The sequence below is a fragment of the Lithobates pipiens genome, unplaced genomic scaffold (genome assembly GCF_037356315.1).
Source record: "Lithobates pipiens isolate NorthernLeopardFrog02 unplaced genomic scaffold, aLitPip1_a1.2 Scaffold_19, whole genome shotgun sequence".
In the NCBI taxonomy this organism is placed as follows: Eukaryota; Metazoa; Chordata; class Amphibia; order Anura; family Ranidae; genus Lithobates; species Lithobates pipiens.
The window spans coordinates 199,283,600-199,307,798 of record NW_027507764.1 but is presented as its reverse complement, the minus strand read 5'-3'; the positions used below and the strand labels follow the sequence as shown (position 1 = coordinate 199,307,798).

The 24,199-nt window shown below is 40.5% G+C and overlaps 1 protein-coding gene across 1 annotated transcript in view; it reads left to right on the top strand.

Annotated features, from left to right (window-relative positions):
- Positions 1-19,395: 19,395 nt before the first annotated feature.
- The window catches only part of LOC143996526 (uncharacterized), a 32,279-nt gene continuing 27,475 nt past the window's right edge, over positions 19,396-24,199 (top strand). Inside the window, exons 1-2 of the mRNA XM_077491615.1 lie at positions 19,396-19,486; positions 22,915-23,004. Of these exons, the coding sequence (XP_077347741.1) occupies positions 19,412-19,486; positions 22,915-23,004 (165 nt within the window). The 5' untranslated portion in view covers positions 19,396-19,411. The remainder of the gene's footprint in view (positions 19,487-22,914; positions 23,005-24,199) is intronic.

Sequence of the window (24,199 nt, the reverse complement as noted above, 5' to 3'; positions counted from 1 at the left end):
TCAACAATGGGGCATTATTCCTTCCACTGGTATAATTTCTTCCACTAAAAACAAAAATCAGGCACTATTTCGCCCCCTAATACCAAAGATTGCATTGTTTACTCCCACTGGGCACAGTATGCCCCCCCTAAAGTCTGAAAGACAGTAAACTGTACCTTTCTTTACAAAGTTTGGAGACCCCTGGCTTACAGCCTAGAGCTGGATCTCAGAGGAGGTAGATAGGACAGAGTGTAAGCCTCAGTTAAACTATAAAATTCAGATACAGTATAGATATTTAAAAAGCTGGGACCTGAGATGATTGAATAAACACAATATAATGCAGTTATGTGATCATTAGAAAATTTAATATTTTTAAACTAGTGTAAGTACTTGAAATCTGTGTCTTGATTTCAGTCTCATGTAATACCTCATACAATAGAACACAGACGGAAAGATAATCAGCCTGCCCATTGCTTTTTCATTGTCAAATTCTGAAACAGGAAAAAAAAAAGGACATCAACATGGCTTTGTTGACTGGTAGAGCTGTGTACATCATATGATTGGCTGTACAGAACTAACAAAACCCTTAGTTATGCAAATACAGATGCCATGTATATATTGCAAATATGTAGCTTTTTTTTGCACAGAGTTTGAATGTTAATGCATTTTTATGCATTTTGCTCTGTATATGTTTTGCACATGTTTAACATTTGTATGTATAACATATATATGAGGTATGTCTTATAAGGTCCCTAGGTAATTTTTAATATTGGTTAATTTCAATGGGTACTTACATTGTAAATGTAAACATTGACAAGGAAAAAGGGAAATTGGGGAGAAAAATAAAAAATAATAAAAGAACCTTCACATAAAAGACCTCGAAAAAATGTGGGTTCAGTTGGACTTTTTAGGCATAAAGAAAGTTGTGAACACAACCAATATATTCAAAAAGAATTATTTCTATTTATTAAAACAGAAGCAAAAAAGAGAGATGTTTTTTCCGTATAACTACACATTTAAGACCTAGTTGACATCCTATCAAAGGTAATAAAGTCCATTTCAAATTTCCAAAAGGGAAAAAAAAACAAAGTACATATCTATATAAATATAGAATCAAGGATATCAACCATACAGTCAACAATTACATGTATTTTTGGTGCTCTACATGTTTTTCGCGTCTGTAATGACGCTTCTTCAGGAGCTGATAACAGTGTTCTAAATTGTAAGGAGAAAAAAATAATAATAAATAAATAAAAAAGAAAAAACATATATATATATGAAATACTAAAAAACACATATATAAGCATACATATAAAATACATATATCCAAATATACATAACATATTTCATTATATCACCTATCAAAATGCTGAGGTGTTCCCAAAAAAAAAAAAAAAAAAAAAAAGGGGGGAGGGGGGAAAAGGGGAGAAAGGGGAAAAAGGGGTTTGAAAAGTACTTACATTGATTGTATGACATGTTAAGAACTAATTTACACTAACTTGTGTTGGTGCAATGCAGTGATATTCAAATCTCTAATTGCACCCCAATGCACGTTTGTTGCAGTGCACCTCAACACACAGTAACATATTACCATATGTTCTGGTACACTGTGTTATAAAAAATTACGTGTCTCTTTTGCAATGCCTTCTGGTTAATTCAAACCAACTGGCTGCTTTATTGCATTGCATGTAAACATGCAGTATATTATGCATTAATGCAGTGCACCAGTGTGACTTTACTTCTGTACAGTGGACCTGAACACAGAAAGTGAAGATTATAGGGAACATCTAGAGATGTTTATTGTGGATAAGCAGCAAAATATACCTTTTACTTAAATATAGCCCACAAAAAAATCAGTACAAGGGACATTACTTACTAACGTTGGGGTGTGTCTCCAGCTTCCATTGACATCTTCCTCCACCAAACAATCCTACCCACCCAATAATTTTCCAATGCAGTGTGCAGACAATTCTGCTTTTTTAATCTGCTTTCTCCATTCATAGAAACTAGCTTTAATGATGTGTGCCCAATCTCGGACTTCTGCAGGGTTTGTTAATTATCTCACTTCTACTCAATAAACATTCTCCATATGTCTGGCACTGAGACTTGCAATTCTGGCTGCAGTACATTAATCTCTGTGTTGCTCACTTGATATCTTCTCCATTCATGAAAGGGAAAAAAAGCATTCTTTTCAGTGAATGCAAGGCACTATGTCATTAGAGGAAGGGAGATTGTGACTTTCAGCTGCACCTCCTCCAAACAGAGTACCTTGCATTCATTGGAATGCATGGCTGTTATGAATGGAGGAGCGGTCCATAACGAATCTTATGCAATCACAATTACAAGTTTCAGCACTTTAAAAAAAAAATAGGCTGTTTAAGTTGAGCTTACTGTAATTTAATGTCAGTTAAAACGTGAATATGTTGCAGATGTTATGTTTTTTTCTATATAAGACAGATGTAGGCATGTGCCTACAGGGGGTTAATGCGTCTGCCTGTGGAAGCACTTGTTTCACTTGCTTGTGCTCTTTCCTCATGTTATGTAGCACTGACCCCCAAAGGAGCTGCCAGTTTGATTTGGGCCTGCACTCTGCTAATAAACCCCCTAACTTGCCTCAGTCCCCTTGACACAGCTGTGGTGCAATACAATACAGTACAATATAATATAACACAATATACATGTATTGTCCTCTCAGGATCCACTGGCTCCACCTGCTGGGAGAAAACAATAAGGGGGTACTTAACCAAAGTATATTTTACTGTATATATTGCTAAACAGGTGATTACAGCAATTGTACTGTCATCCCAACATAGAATGACAGGACAATGAATTTTGATAAAACAGTTATAAACTTTATATAATATATACAGTTACAATGTTTCTATGTTTCCTGTGTCCTCAGGTTGCCAGGCTGTAAGGGTTAACTCTTTTCCTGCCATTTTCAGTCGTGTTACCACCCCCTACAGGCCAAACAAAATAAATGGGGGCTGCCTCCAAGCCCCTGGGTCAATTCCTGGGGGAACACTGCCAAAATGTAGCTGGTTTCTCTGCTTGAGAGGTCACCCCCTTGGGGGGGGGGGGGTGATAGGAGCCTGATTAGGGTTCCTGGAGAGGGTCTCAAGCCGGGGGACCTCATGGAATTGTTGCTGTTAATCATGGATTTACTGCCTTTTTGGATTACTGCCAATCATAGACTCTAAGGCAGTGATTCTCAACCTCAGTCCTCAAGTACCCCCTACAGGCCATGTTTTCAGGTCTTCCTTTACTTTGCACAGCTGATTTAAATCAATATCAATGACATGGTATTCATAAGAGCTATTTTATCTAAGGGAAGTTCCCAAAACATGGCCCGTTGTGTGTACTTGAGGCCGAGGTTGAGAATCAGTCTTCTAAGGGACACACTATCTCCTGTGGATTATTGCCTTAATGGACTTTTGCCTTATGAAGGATTGCTTTCTGGACTTGCATTTTATATAAGATATGCGCACTCCACAGAATGTTAGAAGAGCACTGTACACGAATTATGTGAAACTGCAGCAACTACCTCAGTAAACAATTTGTGTTTATTTGCTTTGCCTGGTCTGAAGTCTCTTCTAAAGGGGTGCTTGCACGCTGTGTATCAAAAGAACCAGGCTTGCAACACTACAATGGGACGGAGCTACAGGAAGATGCAATACATTGGTTTAACACACAGAGTACTGGTCAGAGGAAGTTAATGTGTTGCTAAGGACTACAGTGTTTGTGTCAAATGAAAGGCAGCCAATCAGACAGGAGACAGGTGGCTGGCAGGGGTGACATTTCCTCTGGTAGCAAGGGGGTTAAGTGCTTGGCACCATCACTAATGGCTGGTTCCCTATTTTTTAGGAAAGGACCCACAGCAGAGTGCCTAGGGATCCAGCCTGGATTCATGGGAGAGAGTGTGTAGAGGGGCTCCTGGAGAAGAGTGCCAGCACACAGGTTGGAGAAGGAAAGAGAGAGTGCTTCCTGTATCCCATAGCAAATATAAAATGGGTCAGTAGTAGGAAAGGCACACACCACCCTCTGCATAGGCAGAGGAACGAAGCAACATGCAGAGCTGTAGTGTAAGTGCTGTCTGCTTGTCTACCTCTAAGCCCTTGTACACACGGTCGGAGAATCCGTCGGAATGTGTCGTCGGATAATCCGACTGTGTGTGGTATGCATCGGACTGATTCCGTCGGAATATCCGTCGGACCCAATTTTCCAACATGTTGGAAATATTTCCCGACCAACTGGGCCGATCGGACATACTCCGATCATGTGTAGAGAATTTTGATCGGCCCAAGTGCCACGCATGCTCAGATCAAATTCCTACATCAAAGCTATTGGCTACTAGCCTGAATATAGTCCCATCGTAACGAAATTACGCCATCACGTTCTGAAAGATCGCATTTTTCGCCAACTTTGTCCGACTGTGTGTATGCAACAGTTTCGGACAAGATCCGAAGGACAAAATCCGACGGGCAAAATCCGACCGTTGTGGAAATCTCCGACCGTGTGTACAGGGGCTTGGATCCCTCCCCAATGCAAATTTTGAGCTTCTGTTATCTCGTGTGTCAGAGAACTTGTTAGAAGTGACCCTGCCGATAACAGATGAACAGAGCAGCAGAAAGACAGGGCACCTAGAGCTTTGAAGAGAGATAAGTAAACACTACAGATATATGTGCTTAGATTACATTTAATGAATGGGGTTTAAAATCACTTTAAGTGTCATCAGTGTAATGGAGTCAGCACAGAGAATAAGGAGATAATGGTATCATTGTAGCTCACTTCTAAGCTTGAGAGATTTATCTTACTGTCGACTGTCACATGACCGCAGTTCCCACCCTGATCTTAGGCATTAGTGAGTGCAGTTCCAATTGTTCCCCACATGGGCTCCTGAACCCAGCCCAAAAAGACATATTATTGTTTAATGTCAACCAGGAACAAAGTGTGAGAACGGTCAGGGCCTTCAGATAGTCCTAAATGGCTTGTTTCATGAACTACAATTGAAAAAGACATACTCATACCTGCTTCTGCTATATGTCTTCTTGGAAAGGTTATCCAGATTGTAACTGTGTTAGTAGTCATCATAGTTGGATGCAGAGGCATAGATTGAAGCTTGTTAGCCCTGATGCAAAAGCTGACCCGGGGCCCCCATTACCCCCGCCACTTCAACAATGCACCAAGATACTTCTACCGCACACTAAGAGACTCCAAGTGGCTAAAGAGTTATTTCAGATCTTTATTTACTGTACATAATTCCAAAGATTTTGAGAAACTGTCCACATTTCGACATACCTCTCCAATTACCTTGAATACCTTGAGTTAGACAACCTTTGTTAGGCAACCTTTGATAGGTGGAGATCTACCTGAACAACATGAAAGATCAAAGATTAGCAGGGTTCGGCACCTTTTTTTTAAGAAGTTAACTAGCAAGGCCGAACTCTTAGTTCATGTTACAACATCGTGGTTTGGAATACGGGTAAGACCCTTTTTAATATTATAATTTTTTTTTTAACTCTCTTTATAGAAATCGGTCATGGGATAAACCACTGCTGAATTCTCCTTCATAGAATACTATTGTCTGGCTGCCACGCTGAGTCTTTGGCTTCAATACTTAATAACCCAGAACATACATAGAGATAATCAATTTCTGACATTTTAAAGCTGAGCTCCAGCAGAAACTTATTTTCACTGTCTTTGCTGGTGCTTTCCTACCTTTAGAGAATATGTAGTCCATCCTGTTGTTCACTCGGTTGTTTTAGAGAAAAAAAAGGTGCATTATTTAAACCACAAGGTTAATTCCCCGTGATTTCCGTTTTATAAGACTGGGGGCCGTTATGTCATGATTTTCCCCAGCCATCGGTCTTGTATTTCTTTTAACAGCGAGCAGTAACAAGATTTCCATTCCCGTTTGCTGTAGTGGGAGGACCCAGGAATCTCAGACTCCTAGTCTGAACTGTTCACTGTTGAAGCACCTTCCAATTGACAAGCCTACTCAGCTCCTGCTCCACCTGCACACATAATGGTCACTACCTGCATTTCCTTATGCATTTTTGGAAATGTAGTGCAATTTTCCTGCATGGATGTGATGTACAGACAAATAAAAAGTCCTTGTTACGGGGCCTGGAAGTAGCGCATTATTCTGAGGGACGTCATGGCATCACTGGGGCAGAAAATCCTCTATTACAGGAAAAGTTAGCAATTTCATTAAAGTGGATGTAAACCCAATGTCATCCTTTTTAAACTGCCAGAGGGGTTATCTATAAGGATATACATGCCTCCTGCATGTGTCTTTAACTGTCAAATGTCTCCCCTCTGTCTGCTATGAGAACCGGAAAACTGCAGATTCTGTGGGTGGGTCTGTTGTCTGGAGCTCAGTAGGTGGAGTCGTGATGTCAGTAGACTCCCCGCCCACCTCTACACCTCTACACTCCCCTTGTCAATATGCATTTTTTCCTGTGTATTTCTTACACTGAACTCCTGCTATGATCTCTAACATCCAGTGAAAAGACAGGAAAGTAACCACATGACTTCAGCATGCCCAATTATGCTGAGGTGTGGAACATCCAATCCTTGCAGAGCAGCAGCAGAGGAGTGGGAGGGAATTAAAAAATAATGCATGTCTCTTAGGCTAGTGCACCAGATATGTAAATCACCTGTCACTCACAGCAAGGGGGAGGATTTGACAAAATCTCTGTTTGTCAAGATTTATCTCATTGAACAATAAAAAAGGATTGCTCAGAGCTGGATTAACGCTTTGTGGGGTTCAAATGATAGGAAATCTTATACTCTACATTATGACATAAAAAAAAGAATAATTTTTGGGTTTACATGCACTTTAACACTTTCTATGCATTTTAAATCACCTCTACTTCTCCAACGTTGGTATAATAATTATAACAATAAATTCTCTTACACAAATTTGGCCACAATTTATCTTCTATGTGGCCATTTGTGCAGTTCATCATTCAATATTCTATTTTCTTTGACTTTGAGCATTTTTCCAGGCGTTTTTTTAGCCTCTAAATACTGGTCTCCTCTCCTAGTGTTTTCTTTTCACTAAAACAAAAACTGCCTGAAACTTGAATACACATGTAAAACAATTGAAATACTCTTCTAAAATGCTTGTATATGCTTGCCAAAACATCTAAAAATGTACAATTGCCCTGCTCAGGTGTGAATGCCACCCAGAGCTAGCTGTTATATAATTAGCATAGTTAAAAGCTTACTTTTACTTTAAAGGTCTAACAACAAGTTAAGCCACATATACACTACTAGTTTTTTTTCCAGCTCAGGTCGGAGCCACTGTACTAACAATCCAATGTTAGTACAGTGATTTCCCCTGCTGAGCTATTGTGTTGTGACAGGGGGGCGACCTCCCCGCCAGAACACACCAGCCATTGGCTGAGAACGCTGATCAGGAGACGGTTGGCAGACCTTTTTTCAGTCATGAGCCTTCTAAAAAAGCTGGCCGAACATTGTGTGGCAGAATGTGGCAAAGAATGGAGAGTGAGAGAAACACTGGCTGCAGCTGCTCTCTGTTTTTGCTGCCCTGCGATGCTGAACTGATTAACAGCAATATTAGTAAGAAGGGGGAGCTGCGGAGTTGGGCAGCACTGTACTGTGGGAAACTGTAGTTGAGAGGAGGGGGACTCTACTGTATAAGAGCTTTTGAATTGCATTTTCCAGCAAGAGATTGTCAGAAAGAGGGGAGAGAGCTGCATTTTCTCAAGCTGTACAGGACATAGCCTCATTTTTCCACGACAGAGACCAGAACATTAACATTGATGTATATCGGCGATCTAAGCAGGATCTGGAGTGCTGAGTTTGGGCACAGCCCTCAGCCAGAATCACCTCTGGAGCAGAAAGTGGACTAATCGCTGTGTGTCACCAGATGGTGAGCTGCTGCTGTGGAGATCCACTATCTGCTGCTAGAGAGAGAGAGTGACTGAGCCCTTTAGGAACTGACCATACAGCCATATAGTAGGCTTATTGCTGCCTGCAGACTTGACTGGGACGATTCTCATGTGCACCAACAGTACAACTGGGCACTAGCGCTAGCTGGGCCATTTACAGCTGCAGCACAGAGACCTTCAACTGTTGCTTATGCTAAAAGGTACCTCTCAGGAGACATTGTACTATATCCTAGTCATTCTCCTAGAGTGTGCACTAGCTTAGTTAGTATTACTATTCACATTGCATTTAACGTTTATATGCACTGCTTATTGCTCATCTTGCTGATTTATGAGTTGATTCCAGTCTAGTGGTACAGAACTCTAACCTAAGTCATTTCGGACTAGAGATCACATTGTTTAGCAGACTGTCTCCAAATCTTTCCTCATTTATGCTCAAACCACCATTTACCGAAACCCATATGAATACATTGAGTTTATACAGCACTAAACAGTCTTCTGTCTATTTTCTGTTACTAATTCACAGTCAAGTTCAAGATATCCACACTTGTGTTCCTATAAGTGCGTGCAGTAACTTTAACTCAACCAGGTGAGGTTGTTCTTGGAGTCGAGGCGCAGAACATAGAATTACCAAGCAGCTCCTTTTGGGGGGTAGTACTACTTGTACTACAACTACTACTTGCAATAGGACTAATTAGAAATCTTCTGGTGGACTTCTGTTTGCACCTCCATTTTTTTTTCTGCTTGATTGAAGTTCCTTATATCTGGGACTTCCTTCTGGTTGCTGATCAGATAGCAGATAGGTTAACTGGTAAGTATATAAAATACATTTACTACGTTTTCTATCTATTTTCAATTAAATGAATACATTCAGCCTGTGTCACAAATTTCTTGCTTACAACATCACGTTATTGCTGGTTGTGTGTACTGCTACTTTCTGTTGTACCTGCAGGCACACAGCAGGTAATCTGTGCCAACTTCATGGAACTTCTGTACGAAGACTGGATTTGCCATGTGTAGGCCAATATCTGTACCAGGCATCACAATGTACAAACAATTAACATTTTATTCAAGATAAAAATTAGAAAAAATGTATGTTTTTTTTTCTTTCTGTGGACATTTTTGTCTGAAGTCAAAAGTCAACTACAAGGTGAAGTGTGCACAGAGAATTTTGAGTCATTTCACTTTAGTTCCGGAAGCATGAAATTTGTTTTGTGATCTGTTTGGTTATATAAAGCAGATAGCATGCTTCTTTCAATAGTACATTGAGGCATTAAGGGACACCATTGCAAAGCAACAAAAAAAAAAAGGGGGGAGGGTTGGGGGCACGCTTGACAAATATATTTCGTAGCGCTTTATGTTTTTATTACTTTGGTTTATAGTTAATAGAAACTACCTCAAGTTTACATACAGTTTGTATTACCTTTTTTTGTAATTATGAATGAAATGGCTTGTTAGCATAATGTATAAAGCATGTGTAACAGTATATGTTTGTGTTATCCATTATGTCTGTTTCCCCAGGAAATTCTATCATTTTTTTTTACAGTTGTGCTAAGTACGCTGGCCTTGGTGGCTGCTGTTATCATTTATTCACTGTAATTCTCAAATTCAGAGCTCTTCCCATACTAGTGATGTGAGGTTTTTCTATGTACTATGCATTTATAATGAAGTTTTAAGAAAACTGGGCCCACAAATGGCTTGGTCATCACTAAATTTAGCCATTGACCAAAGGTCTTACATGGTTCAGCTCACCAACATTGCGGCCCCACCAGCTCTGTCACTTCACAGCATCCCATTCTGCCTGAACATCAGTTTGTTGACAAAGTCCCCTATTAGTGTGCTCTACACTGACACATTCCCAATTAGGTTCTTATTAAAACAGATCATGCATCCTACCATTTTCTCCTACTGCATTCCACTTCGCAAATTCTAAAGGCTGACCCGGCCAACAAAAGTAGATTTTCATTCATCTTTGTTGAAGAAGCCAGGAGGAAAATTGTTGGCTGAACGCTAATTCCATCCAATCACTGTTGCAGTATTTTGACTGGAAGACTTCTGCTTATGATGAATTGTGTTGGGTGGAGCCTCCTCCGTGATATCATCATGTGCAAGAACCAAAATTAGAACTTGATGCCACTATTGCTGGCTTGGGGAATACACCTATATGCGCATATGTGTTTACGTCTGTACTGTAAGTGCGGTTTTATGTTCAATAAAAGGTGTTTTATGTGGTTTACACTATGAGAAGCGTTTAGCTGTTTGCTTCACATGGTTATACTTACCATCAGGGGCGGACTGACCATTGGGCAACTCGGGCACTGCCCGAGGGCCCCATGCCACTAGGGGGCCCCATCAGGGTTGCCAGCCTCAGTAAAACCACGGAAAGTATGTAAAAATCTGTGTTTTTTTTACATCTGTCTCTTCAGTACCTTCTCAGTCAATAGAAACATGTCTGTTTATACTGTGTGATTGTATACTGTGTGCATGTGTTTGTGTATACTGTGTGGCCCCATAATGTCTGATTGCCTGGGGGCCCCATAATCTCCTATTGCCCGGGGGCCCCATGAGTTGTCAGTCCACCCCTGCTTACCATAGTTGAGCTCATTGTATATTTTAGGAGCTGTGTTGGAGACCAGTGTTGGGATTAATGTGGAGAGTCACCATTGCATTTGAGCCTTTTATGGGCTTTTGACCACTCTGAGCAAGGGGGGTCTTTGCATCTGGTAAGTCTGCATTTTATCTGCACAGGGATGATGGGCGACACCGGTGTTGGCAGAGGAAGATAGAAGTTGTGAAGTGTCCTTTCCTTCCCTTGAAGTAGATTAATGCTTCTAATTTAATTTATTTATATAGACTAATGATCTTTTTTCACAAAATTGTTTTTTATTGCATTTGAGCCTCTTCAAAGAGTGACATATATTTTCTACTCACTGTGGACTTTTTTTCACATTTATTGTGGACTAATTATTTTCCTATTACATTCTGTATTTAAATGAACTTACACTTTTTTTTATTCATTGTGAATTTTTCTGTATATTGTTTTTGATTATAATTTAATTTATTATATGATTTACACTGGTTTATACATAGAGTACCAACACTTATTACTGTTGCATTAGAATACAATAGCCGGCATGGGAATACTCAGCCATGGGCTGACTGAGAGAAATCGATACTTGCAAGGCTGGCTTTACTTCCTGCAGCCCAATACGGTCTTAAGTTTAAAGTTTTTTTTTGTTTTGTTTTTTACCAAGCCATATGACGGTTTATATCAGTTGCTCATATTATACTATATGTTGTAAGGAGTAAAAATGAGGAAATTGTATCATTCTATAGGGACGACTGTTGGATATATTAATTGCAACATGTAAATTGTTTCCAAACTGAGCTGGAATCTACTCCTACAACTGTTTACTATTTTAACTCTTTAGACATGAGATCTGGAGCAAGACATTTGACAGGACAAAACTGTTATGCCACATACACATGACCGGACTTTCCGGCAGACTAGGTCCGACGGTCTTCCTGACGGACATCCGGCGGAGTTCTGATGGGCCTTCCAAATGAATGGATTTGCCCACACACGAACGGACTAAGTCCATTTGTTTTTAATGTGATGACGTTAGATGGGACTAAAAAAGGAAGTTCAATAGCCAGTAGCCAATAGCTTCCCTTGTGTCGTATTTGGTCCGTCAGACCAGCATACAGACGAACAGTTTTCCTGATAGGAATTGAGTTCATCTGACAGATTTGAAACATGTTCTATTTCTAGGTCCGTCTGATTTTTTAAATGAAAAAGGATATTAGCCCACACACGTTCGGATTGTCCGATGGACTGATTCCGTTGGACCTAGTCTACCGGAAAGTTTGGTCATGTGTACGCGGCATTAGTGTCCACCTTAACTTCATGTTTGATCATACAAAGAAGATAGTTGTCCTTATTCAGTGAAAAGTTTTTATTTATTTTTAAGAGCTGACCTGATATGCAGCGATCTGTAGCAGCCAACCAGAATTCCCTTTTCTGACAGTAGACATATGCACACTGAAATATTTTGTTTCGGAATTTCAGTTTCGTCCAAAAAATTTATTTATTTAGTTACTCCTGTAATTCATTTTTGTTTATTTTGTTTTGTTAAAAAATGCATTCATCCGAAAATCCAAATTAAGGTAGAATCTGTCAATTGAAGGCTTATGGTGTCTGTTGGATGTTCTAAGAAGATTAGACGAAGCAGCTAAACTGTACGATGCATCGATCATACATTTCTGGTTTAATGCTCCTCCCACAAGCTATAGTAGAATTCTAATGTTGTTTGACTAGTAATAATTATAATTATTAATTATTATTACTAGTCAAACAACATTAGAATTCTTCTATAGCCTATGGGCAGAGCATTTGACCGTAAATGTCCGCTTGCTGTGATCGTATGTTTTTAGCTGCTTTGTCAAATCTTGTCTCTATAATGTCGAATCTTTTCTCTCTATGTCGAATAATCTTGGACTAATAGAGTTAGGTTAGGCACATATGACCACAGATTCAATAGAAACAGATCGCTATTGTCAATGTCATGTTGAATCTTCTATCTATATTGTTGTCGCAACAATACGAAAATATAATGGATACGAAAATAATGCATTTTTTATTTCAGATCTTTTAGATTTTGGATTCTGCACATTCGTTATTGTTTTGTTAAAACAAACATGAAAACATGCAGCCTGCTCAGTGCCGATCTGCAGCCATTACATTTCCCAAAAATGCGGCCTGCTCAGTGTCCATCTGCAGCCATTAAATTGCCCAACAATGCAGCCTGTCCAGTGCCCATCTGCAGCCATTAAATTGCCCAACAATGCAGCCTGTTTAGTGCAGCATCACCTTTCCCATCATTGCAGCCTCGTCAATGTTGGATTATCCCTGCTGTCTCTGAGGGAAGAGGAGGAGCGAGCGCCACTGAATTACACAGAGCCACGATCTCCTGTGTATCCAGCACTCCGTTACTTACAGCCACGCCTCCTGGCCCTGCTCATATGATAGATAGAATAGTGGCCCAATGCGGGGCCTGGAGGTGTGGCTGTGAGTGACGGAGCGCCAGGTACACAGGAGATCACAGTTCTGTGTAATTCAGCGGCACTTGCTCACCTTCCCTCAGAGACAGCGGGGATCCATGTATAACACGCACAAACGATTTCCCCTTGGTTTTCAGGGGGAAAAAGTTTGTGTTGTACACCAATAAATACGGTATTCAATGTCAATCAGTGCATTAGCAGTACATTGATGAGCAGTGTCATGGACGGAGGTCTGTATCCACTGAAAGAAAGGCGGTCTGGGAGCATACCTATAGGTAGTGAGGAAGCAGCGAGTGCTGACAGTGGAGCATAGCAGGCCAGTAAGCTGTGGAATGTGCCAGGGACTGCATAGAGACATGGGTGTCAAGGGGTGCACTAGGAGTCACTAGATGACACAGAATATTTTGGGGTGCACTTAGAGGCATGAGGTGCAAAGTGGCATGCTTGGAGTCACTAGATGATACAGGATGCTCTGGGGTGCACTGGGGGTCATGGCACCTACAGGGCTATGCATTCTGGTGCATTGTCAGCCCAACTGTCTGAAGAGGTCTCTACTGGGGAGGGTTGACTGTACTGTGGAGCATATATAAAAAATTATTATACTAGAATAACGTCTATACGGATGCTGCACACACCTTATGAGCCAAACACTCTCATTAACCCCCCTGATGGTATTCCCGAGTCTGACTCGGGGTGGATTTTTTATACCAAAAGCGGTATCCCCGAGTCAGACTCGGGACAGCGTCGCTGGATCCAGGAGGAGGTTTCCTTACCTTCTCCTTCGAATCCAGCGTTGTCTCCCCGCTGTACGAGCGAGCCGTGCCTCGCTCGATCTATCACATCGGCGATCTCCGTTCCCTGCGAGCGTTGCGACGCACGGGCACGGAGATCGGCGCCAAATTCAAAAAGTGAAATAAACAGTATACATACAGTATAATGTAATCTTACAGATTACATTGCTGTATGTAAATATTTCACATCCCCTTTGTCCCTAGTGGTCTGCCCAGTGTCCTGCATGCAGTTTTATATTGTAAAAACTGTTCTTTATGCCTGGAAACTGGAGATTGTCCATAGCAACCAAAACTGTCACTGTACATCAAAAATGATTTTAGACCAGCTAGAAAACAGCGATAATAAATTAGAATGACTCGCAGAATTGAGCGATAGCGATTTGTGGGGAGATCCGTCATCAAATACTGAAAAGTAATGACAGTGACAATTCTGCAACTGAGCAAATTTCAGTGTTTTTGATTAGATTACATTATTGAATAATTTTTATTATTGTTATATTATTATTTGGTACAATTATTTATAATTATTTATTATATTATAATTTATGATTTAATTTTTCAAACTTTATCATACCTGGGATGTCTGCTAGACTCTGGTTTGGACAGATTTAAGAGAGTTATTCCTAAGAATTGCAGGACTACAATATAAAACGCCAAATTTTCATGCAAAATAATGGTACCGCTTTTAGCACCTAAAATCCGAAATAATGGTACCGCCAGGGAGGTTAAAGTCAGTAGTGATAATAAAAAGTGGTGTTGCGCTCCCACATGTGAATATATATATAAATCTCAAAGAAAAACTGTACTGTGGAGTGACTGTCCTGTGGAGTCTGTACTCACAGCTCCCAACTGTCTCTGATTTCCCTCTTTCCTCCCCATTGGTCTCTCATTTTGGTCTGATCTATATAGTTGTATATAAAATGACCTTTTTATCTTTCAAAAAATGTTCCCCAGTGCTAAACCTTTCATCCAATTTCTAAATTGCTGCATTTGTAAATTTCAAAAGCTAGTATAACGGAATAGTAGTGTTAAAAAAAACACTTGTGGGTTTAACTAATCATTTTTTTAAAGGGGGCATGGCAGGGGGTGTTTACTATGCCTACATACTTTTGTTAATAGGTGTCCCTCGTTCTACAATGCTTGTACTGCTGTCTTCATAACCCAGTGTTTTCCAACATGGTGGATGTAACAGCAGGTAGGCTTTCTCTCTGAAGTGGAACTGCTCCCTCTTCTCTGTAAGCAGCTGGAGACAGACTGCATGCTGTTGGCTTGTCTGTGTCTTCTTTCCCATGCAGCGGACTGTCTGTCTGGGCAGAGCCCTCTCCCGTTTTATTATCAGCACAAAGAGGAAGGCAGAGCTCAGCAAAAAGTGTGGGAAACAAGGGTAACGGTTTCGCTCCCAGCTGGGACAGCAGCTATCTCACTAACCAGCATTTTAGCCTGCTTAGTAGGGAGGGGAAACTGTGGTAGTGCTAGGGAATTTATTATTTTTTAACAATTCGAATCTTACGGCAAATATCTTGAGACTAGCAATCAGAGGCACAGTCCCTTAATAAGCTGGCCATACACTGATCGAATTTCAGTTTTTTTAAATAATTTATCAAGGACCTCTGAACACCCGATCAGGACAAGCTGTTTGTTTTCAAGTGTGGGTTTTCCTCAATACATACCAAGTACAGTCCCACAGGGAGTATTTAACCACTTCCCGACCGGCGCACGCCGATGTACGTTGGCAGAATGGCACGGGCAGGCATATTGGCGTACAGGTACGTCCAGTTTTAAATGCTGCCCTGCCATGCCGGTCGGGACCCCCGTGAGTCCTGTCGTGGGTCCCGCGGACTCGATCGCCGCAGGCATACCCGCGATCGTCTCACGGGGCGGCTGAACGAGGAGATGCCATTGTAAACAGCATCTCCCCGTTCTGCCCAGCAACAAGTGACGCTGATCTCTGCTCCATGTGATTGGAGCAGAGAACAGTGCTCACTAAAACAAACCCAGCCCCCCACAGTTAGTAACACGCCCCTATGAACACTTAACCCCTACACTGCCACCCACTGGTTAACCCCTTCACTGCCACTGTCATTTAAACAGGAATCACTGCATTTGTATAGCAGTGATTGCTGTATAAAGGACAATGGTCCCAAAAATGTGTCAAAAATGTCCGATGTGTCTGCCATAATGTCGCAGTAACAATAAAAAATTGCCAATCGCCGCCATTACTAGTAAAAAAAAATTATTAATAAAAATGCCATAAAACTATCCCCTATTTTGTAAACGCTATAACTTTTGCGCAAACCAATCAATGATCACTTATTACGATTTTTTACCAAAAATATGTAGAAGAATACATATCGGCCTAAACTGAGGGAAAAAAAATGATTTTTTTAATATATTTTTGGGGGATATTTATTATAACAAAAAATAAAAGATAATGCGTTTTTTTCAAAATTGCCGCTCTATTTTTGTTTATAGCGCAAAAAATAAAAAACGCAGGGGTGATAAAATACCACCAAAAGAAAGCTCTATTTGTGGGAAAAAAAGGACGTCAATTTTGTTTGGGAGCCATGTCGCACGACCACGCAATTGTCAGTTAAAGTGACGCAGTGCCGAATCGCAAAAAGTGGTCTGGTCTTAAGCCAGCAAAATGGTCCGGTCCGAAAGTGGTTAAGTGGTCTTCTCCAGCATTTCAGGTTGATTCTAATGTTCCTTGAATTTTTCTGTCTGTTTTTTTTTTGGAAGTGTGCACTATATGTAGTTATTGTATGTGAATTATTATTTAACCACTTGCTTACTGGGCACTTAAACACCCTTCCTGCCCAGACCAATTTTCAGCTTTCGGTGCTCTCACATTTTGAATGACAATTACTCAGTCATGCAACACTGTACCCAAATTAATTTTTTTTCCTTTTTTTTTCCCCACAAATAGAGCTTTCTTTTGGTGGTATTTGATCACCTCTGGGGTTTTTATTTTTTGCGCTATAAATGAAAAAAGACCGAAAATTTTGAAAAAAAAAACGCATATTTCTTTGTTTCTGTGACAAAATTATGCAAATTATTAATTTTTCTTCATACATTTTGGCCACAATTTATACTGCTACATGTCTTTGGTAAAAATAACCCAAATTTGTGGATATTATTTGTCCACAAGCTGTGGTGCGAATCATACAAAATTGATCACATCTGATGTACTGGTGGCCTATCTCATATCTTGCGACCCAAACAAGTCAGGAAAGTACAAATACCCCCCAAATGACCCCTTTTTGGAAAGTAGACATTCCAAGGTATTTAGTAAGAGGCATAGTGAGGTTTTTGATGTCATTTTTTCCCACAATTCTTTGCAAAATTAAGATTTTTTTATTTTTTTTATTTTTTTTCCACAAAATTGTCATTGTAATAGGTTATTTCTCTCACATGGCATGTGTATACCACAAATGACACCCCCAAAAAGGAGATGTGTTACTGGTCAGATCAGAAGAAAATAAAGGGGGAAGAAGCCAAAAAATAGAAAACTAATGCCACCATATCTAATGATTGCTGCAACATATAACATGTTTGGTTTAGAGCTTAATGATGCTTAAATACGTCTAGATTTTACCTATATATATATATATATATATATATATATATATATATATATATATATATATATATATATATATATATATATACACACAATATATATTGGCAAATATTTGCATTTTGGATTCAGGCTCACTTAGGTTTAGGAGCATTTAGATCAAGGCAGTGCAAGATACATATGTTTTATATCAAGACAAATAGAGGTGCTTACCATAGTAGCATTATGTAGTGCTACCCCTGAAGGAGCCACTTAGAAGTTTGGGCTCTCTGTTCTGTGCCATGACTCCAAGAACAACCTCAGCCCCTCTGACACATGTGGTTGAATGAAAGTCACTGCAAGAACTTATAATAACACAAGTATAGATACTTTAACTTAGCTGTTAATACCTGGGAAAAGAGTAAACATATATAAACATTTTAAGTTACTAAAGTAACTTTGAATATAGTTCTATACCACTAGACTGGAATCAACACATAAGTCAGCAATAATTAGTGCATGTAAGCATTAACTGCGATGTAAATAATAATACTACATCTAGTCCAGGGATATGCAATTAGCAGACCACCAGCTGTTGCAGAACTACAAGTCCCATGAGGCATTGCAAGGCATTGCATGACAGCCACAAGCATGACACACAGAGGCATGATGGGACTTGCAGTTTTGCAACAGCTGGAGGTCCCCTAATTGCATATCCCTGATCTAGTCAAACTCTAGGAGAATGACTAGAATACAGTGCAGTGTCCCCTGAGAGGTACATCTTAGCATAAGCAATAGGAAAGGTCGTTATGTAGCAGCTTTAATTGAGCAGTCTTTAGTCCTAACTCCTCAACCGGCTAGCATTGGGGTCCAGTTGTAGCATTGGCACATATTAGATTATCCCCAGTCAAGTCTGCAGGCAGCAGTAAGGCTACTAGATGATTGTATTGTCAGTTCCTAAAGGACTCAGTTTCTCTAGAAGAAGATAGTGAATCTTCCCAGCAGCAGCTCACCAGTCTCAGGGATATATCAGCTTACCATCCTGTCACACACAGAACACTCTCTGCTCTGCCCCCAGGTGACTCCGGCTGTTGGCATTCCTGAACTCAGCACTCTAGATCCCGCTCAGGCTGCCGCTATGCAGTAGTGATGGTGCACACTGGACAGCGATATGTACTCTCCATACCTCCCAACTTTTAAAGATGAAAATGAGGGACACCTATTAGTAAACATATGTAGGCATAGGACACACACCCTGCCACTCCCCCTTAAAGGACAATTATACAAAATAAATGATTGGCTAAACCCACAAGTGCTGTTTTTTACCACTACTATTTCTTTATATTGGCTTTTGGAAATTACAAATGCAACCCTTTAGAATTTGGATGAAAGGTTTATCACTGTAAAATACTTTTGGATAGATAAATAGTGCATTTTATATACAACTATATAGATCAGACCAAAATGAGGGACAAATAAGGAGGAATGAGGGACAGAGGGATATTGCTCCAAATCGGTGACAGTTAGGAGCTTTGACTCTCCAGTCTCCCTCACAGCAAAATGAAGCTCTGTTCTGTACAGCCTGAGAAAATGCAGTACTTTCCTTTGCTCCTGGCATTCTCACTATTGGAAATGCAGTTCAAAAGCTCTTGATTACAGTAGAGTCTCTCTCCTCTGGACTATAGTACCCACAGTGCACTGCTACCTGATCCAGTATGTTGAACTCTTCCTGCTCAGCAGCTCCCTCCTCTTGCTGAAACAGCTGTTAAGCAGTTCAACACTGCAGGGCAGCAGTGTTGAACTGCAACTACAGCCAGTGTTTCCCTCACTCTCCAATCTCAACCAAGCAATTAGCTTCAATTATATTATATGAAATGTTTTATGCATATGTAACTATACTTGTTTTTTTTTTTTCCTTTTGTAATATCTTTTTGAAGTTCACCTTTAATGTTATGCAGTTAAACGAAATACAAGGAGTTTTTTTTTTATAACGTGTAACACGTCTCCTTGTTACAAGTGAGTTCATATGTTCACGAATATAATATATAATACATATTATGTGTATTAACATGGAAACCTATCTCTGCTGACAGAAATAATACAAAGTAATGGATTCAACAAATGATGGACTCCCTGAAAGTTGGAAGCTGATATTCTTCAAGCACAAACCTATTATTCCTGCTGTGAGTATTTCTATCTTTTGCTATTCAATTAACCATGAGTTATAAAATGTAAGCATACCAGCACACCAAATGCCCAGGGCATTGTTTTTAAAAATGAGGCGCTGATAAAATGGCCCTTGCTGCTGAACCAGCTGGATTCTGATCCATCTATGGCCAGTTTATGAGTAGCTAGTGTGCAACATTGTTGCAATGGTCCTTCATCATGATGCTGATCTAGGCCAAGACAATGGGGGGCATGGGCGTCCGCAGGTAGGGGCAAGGGGGGGCCAAGTGCCCCCCCCCGGAATCAGGGATCGGATCTTAAATTCAGCACAGTTGCGTCGCTATCGGGGTGCGGGCAGCCCTCACCCGGGTGCCACCCGCCAGTGGGGTGACACCATCAAGGTGTTGTCAAGCCCACCATCAGTGTAGTGGGACTTTGGCTCTTTTCCCTGCTCAGTCCAGCAGAGAACTCTGCGGTGTTTTGACAGGCGAGCTGCGGGCTGTCAGAGGTTTCCCCCGCTTGTCCATCCTTTCTCCTGTCAGGGAGAAGAGATGGCGAGGAGAGCATCATGAGACATGTAGTCCCAAAGATTGGCGGCCCCATTTTCCACAGGGAGGAGGCGACAGCTCTATCAAGAGAGAGATTGAGAGACTGCAGACTGGAAAAAAGCTGGGGAGAGAGTGCTACAGGACAAAGAACGAGGAGTGTGCTGGGTGGAAGCCAGAGAGAGCTACGCTGCCCAACGCCAACGCCACCAGAGAGAGAGCCACACTGCCCAGCGCCACCAGAGAGAGAAAGCTGAGTCACTACCAGGGTAATGACATACTAAACTACTGACCAGAGTTGCCCCCAGGGAACCAAGAGTGAGCGATCGTCCAGCCGGAGGGATCACTGCTGTAGTTTTCGCTGGGTCTGGTAAGAGGGCCTGTTGGCCATTATCCATTACTTATCCATGATAATGTGATAATGACATTGTTGAAATGGGGCTGTGCATGGGTGACCTTAAAATGATGTCCCCCCCTATAAAAAAGTTCTGCGGGCAGTAATCACTATATGGTGAGTTCCCAAAAAGTAAAATAAATGTGAATGATTCTGCACAAGGAATAAATACCAGCAGGAAAAAAATAAACAAAAAAATTGTGTAAAAGAAAGAAAGTTTTTAGGGCTCTTTCACACGGAACGGATTTGTGCTGATCCGCCCAGTGGATATCCGCTTGCTCAGCGGGGATTGCTCCGTCACCATGTCACTACTGACATCCGACGCTCCGTAGAGGTCTATGGAGCATCCGTTCAGGTCCGCCTAAAAAACTGACAGGCAAACCTGAAAGGATCTGTCATTTGAAAGAGGCCTTAAATAGGGTGAAAAGGAACTGCTGCCTCTACTAGTTACTACCACCTGGGTGGAGTAAATAAATAAATGAAAGGAAATTAAGTAGAATTTGGCGCTGTTCAAACCCTGATCTAAATATAATGTGACAGGTGGTAATGAATGGTGACTCAATATAATGGGTTGTAGCATTATATTTATTTTGCTATTACATCTATCACATTTGATATATATACTTATTTTTTTTATTAATCATTATAGATCCATATGTGCTCATTTTTTCACAAATATTTATTTCTATTATTTCCATCACGGTTATTGTTTATGTAAATTATGCAGATGGTATGAGGAATTTATTCATAACCTAATGAGCACTAAGTTGTATACCTAGCGGCTTTTATATGCGCCTTATTGAGTCACCATTCATTACCACCTGTCACATTATATTTAGATCAGGGTTTGAACAGTGCCAAATTCTACTTAATTTCCTTTCATTTATGGTGAGTTCCGGCCACAGGAGTATTGACAGTGAACTCACTACAGGACTAGTGACAGCAGCAGAGAGGAGAGAGTCGGGAGGAGGTACTTGCTGTGCTCTCCCTCCTTTAGCTCCTCTCTCCTGGTGGTATAGAGGAGTTGACACCGACTAGGACTGGGCAGAGTTTGATTACCCACCCCATATTTACTCCTTAAACTGCTACTGTCCTGGCAGCAGAAAATGTAAAGAGCTGGTAACCAAACCCTGTAAGTCCCAGTCTGACAGTATTCATGTATAAATGCCTGTATACTGTCAGAAGTGAGGAGCTGGAGTGGAGGAGGCTGCGCACAGCCAGCACCTCCCCCCGGCTCTCCTTCTTCATGCTGTCACTACTTCTGTGGCAAGTTCCTTCCACTGTAGCATTTGAGGCCTGAGGTCTATAATTTTTAAGGAGGGAGGGGGAGTGTAACAAATATTTGTTCTAGGATGGGAACAGGATTTGTGCTTGGGGGGAGGATGGGGGGGGGGGGCTTTTGGTATAAGAGGGGTTTTAGGGAGTGGAGAGAATTTGTGCTAGGAAGGGCAATTTGGAAAGTGAGAAGGGTTTGCGCTGGGAAGGGAATCCCCCCCAAAATGTTCCTCTTCTAGCACTTTCCCCCTGTTTGGGCTAGGAGAGCAAACAATTTTTGAGGAGAGATGATTTGTGCTAGGAACAGTAATTTGAGGGGGAGATTTGTGCTAGGTGGAGGAATTGGGGGGGGGGGGATTCTTTCTAGGAGGGAGGATTGTGGGGGAAGATGATTTGTGCCAGGAGGGGGGATGGGGAGGAATTTGTGCTAGGAGGGGGAATTGAACTTGGCAAAAATGTGTGCTGGGGGTTTTTGCATTTTTGTTTGGCCTGCAGAGAGAATTTATGCTCAGGGGGGTAAGCATGCAGACTGCTGCTGAATTTATTTTTGAGAGGAAGGTTATTCTTGATGAGAAATTTTGCTCACACATCATGGATGAGGAGAGGATGCAGTTTGTTGATTGACATACACCTTTTGTGGGATCAAAGCTGGTACAGTAGCCACACATTCATCAGCTTGATCATTCAATCACCCTTCATTTAACCAATTTAGTGAGCTCTCCATCAGTTAAACCTTGCCAAGACAATCAGCTGTTCTGTGCAGTTTTTGACTCTCAAAAATGATAAGTTTGTACAAGAATCTTGGGCCACTTTTGTGGTAGATTGGGGTAGTGGGAAAGTACGGGGAAGATAGCGGATTTAGATAATGGTGCATGTGGTGCAGCAACTAAAGAACTTTGCCATGTATGAGAGAAGTCCAAGTTTGGATTTAATAAAGCATTCATATAAATTATATAAATGATTAACACACATTAAAAAAAAATAAGTGCTTAGATTGAATTTACCATAAGTAAATAAAACTGACAGTTTTAAAAAAAAACTACTGTATTGCAAATATTGTCGATATTTTATTTTCTTATATAGGACAGAGACATTTTATTGTATAATGTCAGACAGAATCCCCAGGTCCTCCAGATAAAATACATATCAATAAATTTTGTTTAATATTTTGTGAACTGAAATTGGAAAAGACATACTTATACCTGCCTCCTCTATATGTCTTCTTGGAAAGGTTATCCAGATTGTAACTGCAATAGTAATCATCATAGTTGGAAGCTTTGGAGAAGTTCATGTAGGGATACCATGGTGGTCCGGAGTACTGGTAAGACCCTTTTTTAATCGTTTTTTTCTAAATATATATATATATATATATATATATATATATATATATATATATATATATATATATATAGGAAACCTGTAGGATTGACCACTGTTGACTTCTCCACAAGAGAATACTATAAGGCTGGCTATAAAACGGTTATGGTATCAACACAGGGTGGTACTGTGGATACTACATAGATATAAGATGCCACATCCCATTTATATTGGAAGAAATTTGATAAGAAGAACTTGGACTTCCATGTATAAAATCACACTGATAAAATTAACCAATGAGGGTAATATAAAGCTAGATATAACAGACTTATCTCTACATGGAATCTGACAACAAATGGATTTGCGGTATAGTAACGGTGAATCCAAGAGTACTGTTATATTGCAGTGAAGTAGTATCTTGCGCTACATGTTACGCGCCTTGTGTCATAGATCTCCACTTTCTAATGGTATCTGTAGATGTATCTGTAAGCTAAATCTGTATTCCTGGCTGAAGTATCATGTCCTAGAAATGTGCCAGATCTTCCAATGTGTGAAAAATATCCTAATGAAATTTTATTATGTACCATAAAAGTATGCGCCAATAGGTGTAATTCAGAATCTACAAAAATGCATTGCATAGCGTATAATTACACAATTTCATGTGAAAAAGCAAAATACATTTAAACAATATGGACTGATACTGCCTGCATTCACACCTGAGCATTTTACAGCCCAGGTATATTATAGAGCAGGGATATGCAATTAGCAGACCCCCAGCTGTTGCAGAACTACAAGTCCCATGAGGCATTGCAAGACTCTGACAGCCACAAGCATGACACCCAGAGGCAGAGGAATGATGGGACTTGTAGTTTTGCAACAGCTGGAGGTCCGCTAATTGCATATCCCTGTTATAGAGGTTTTAACTAACTGCATTCTTGCATGTGTATAAAGCTGCAGGAGTTTGTTTCCTGGGCTGAGCATGGAGAGGACAGCATTTCTATAGGAGGAGAGAAGTTTCTAAGGCATAAAAACCTGCATGTATTGCAAGTTTACAGGCACTCCCGTTACAGTCTGTAGGACGAAAAATGACTGAATACACTTAAAAAAAATGCTCATATACTTTTTTGAACATAGGGCATGAAGTGTAGGGCAACTGAGTATGAAAAGGGAAATTGTTGAGCATAGATAGACAGGCATAG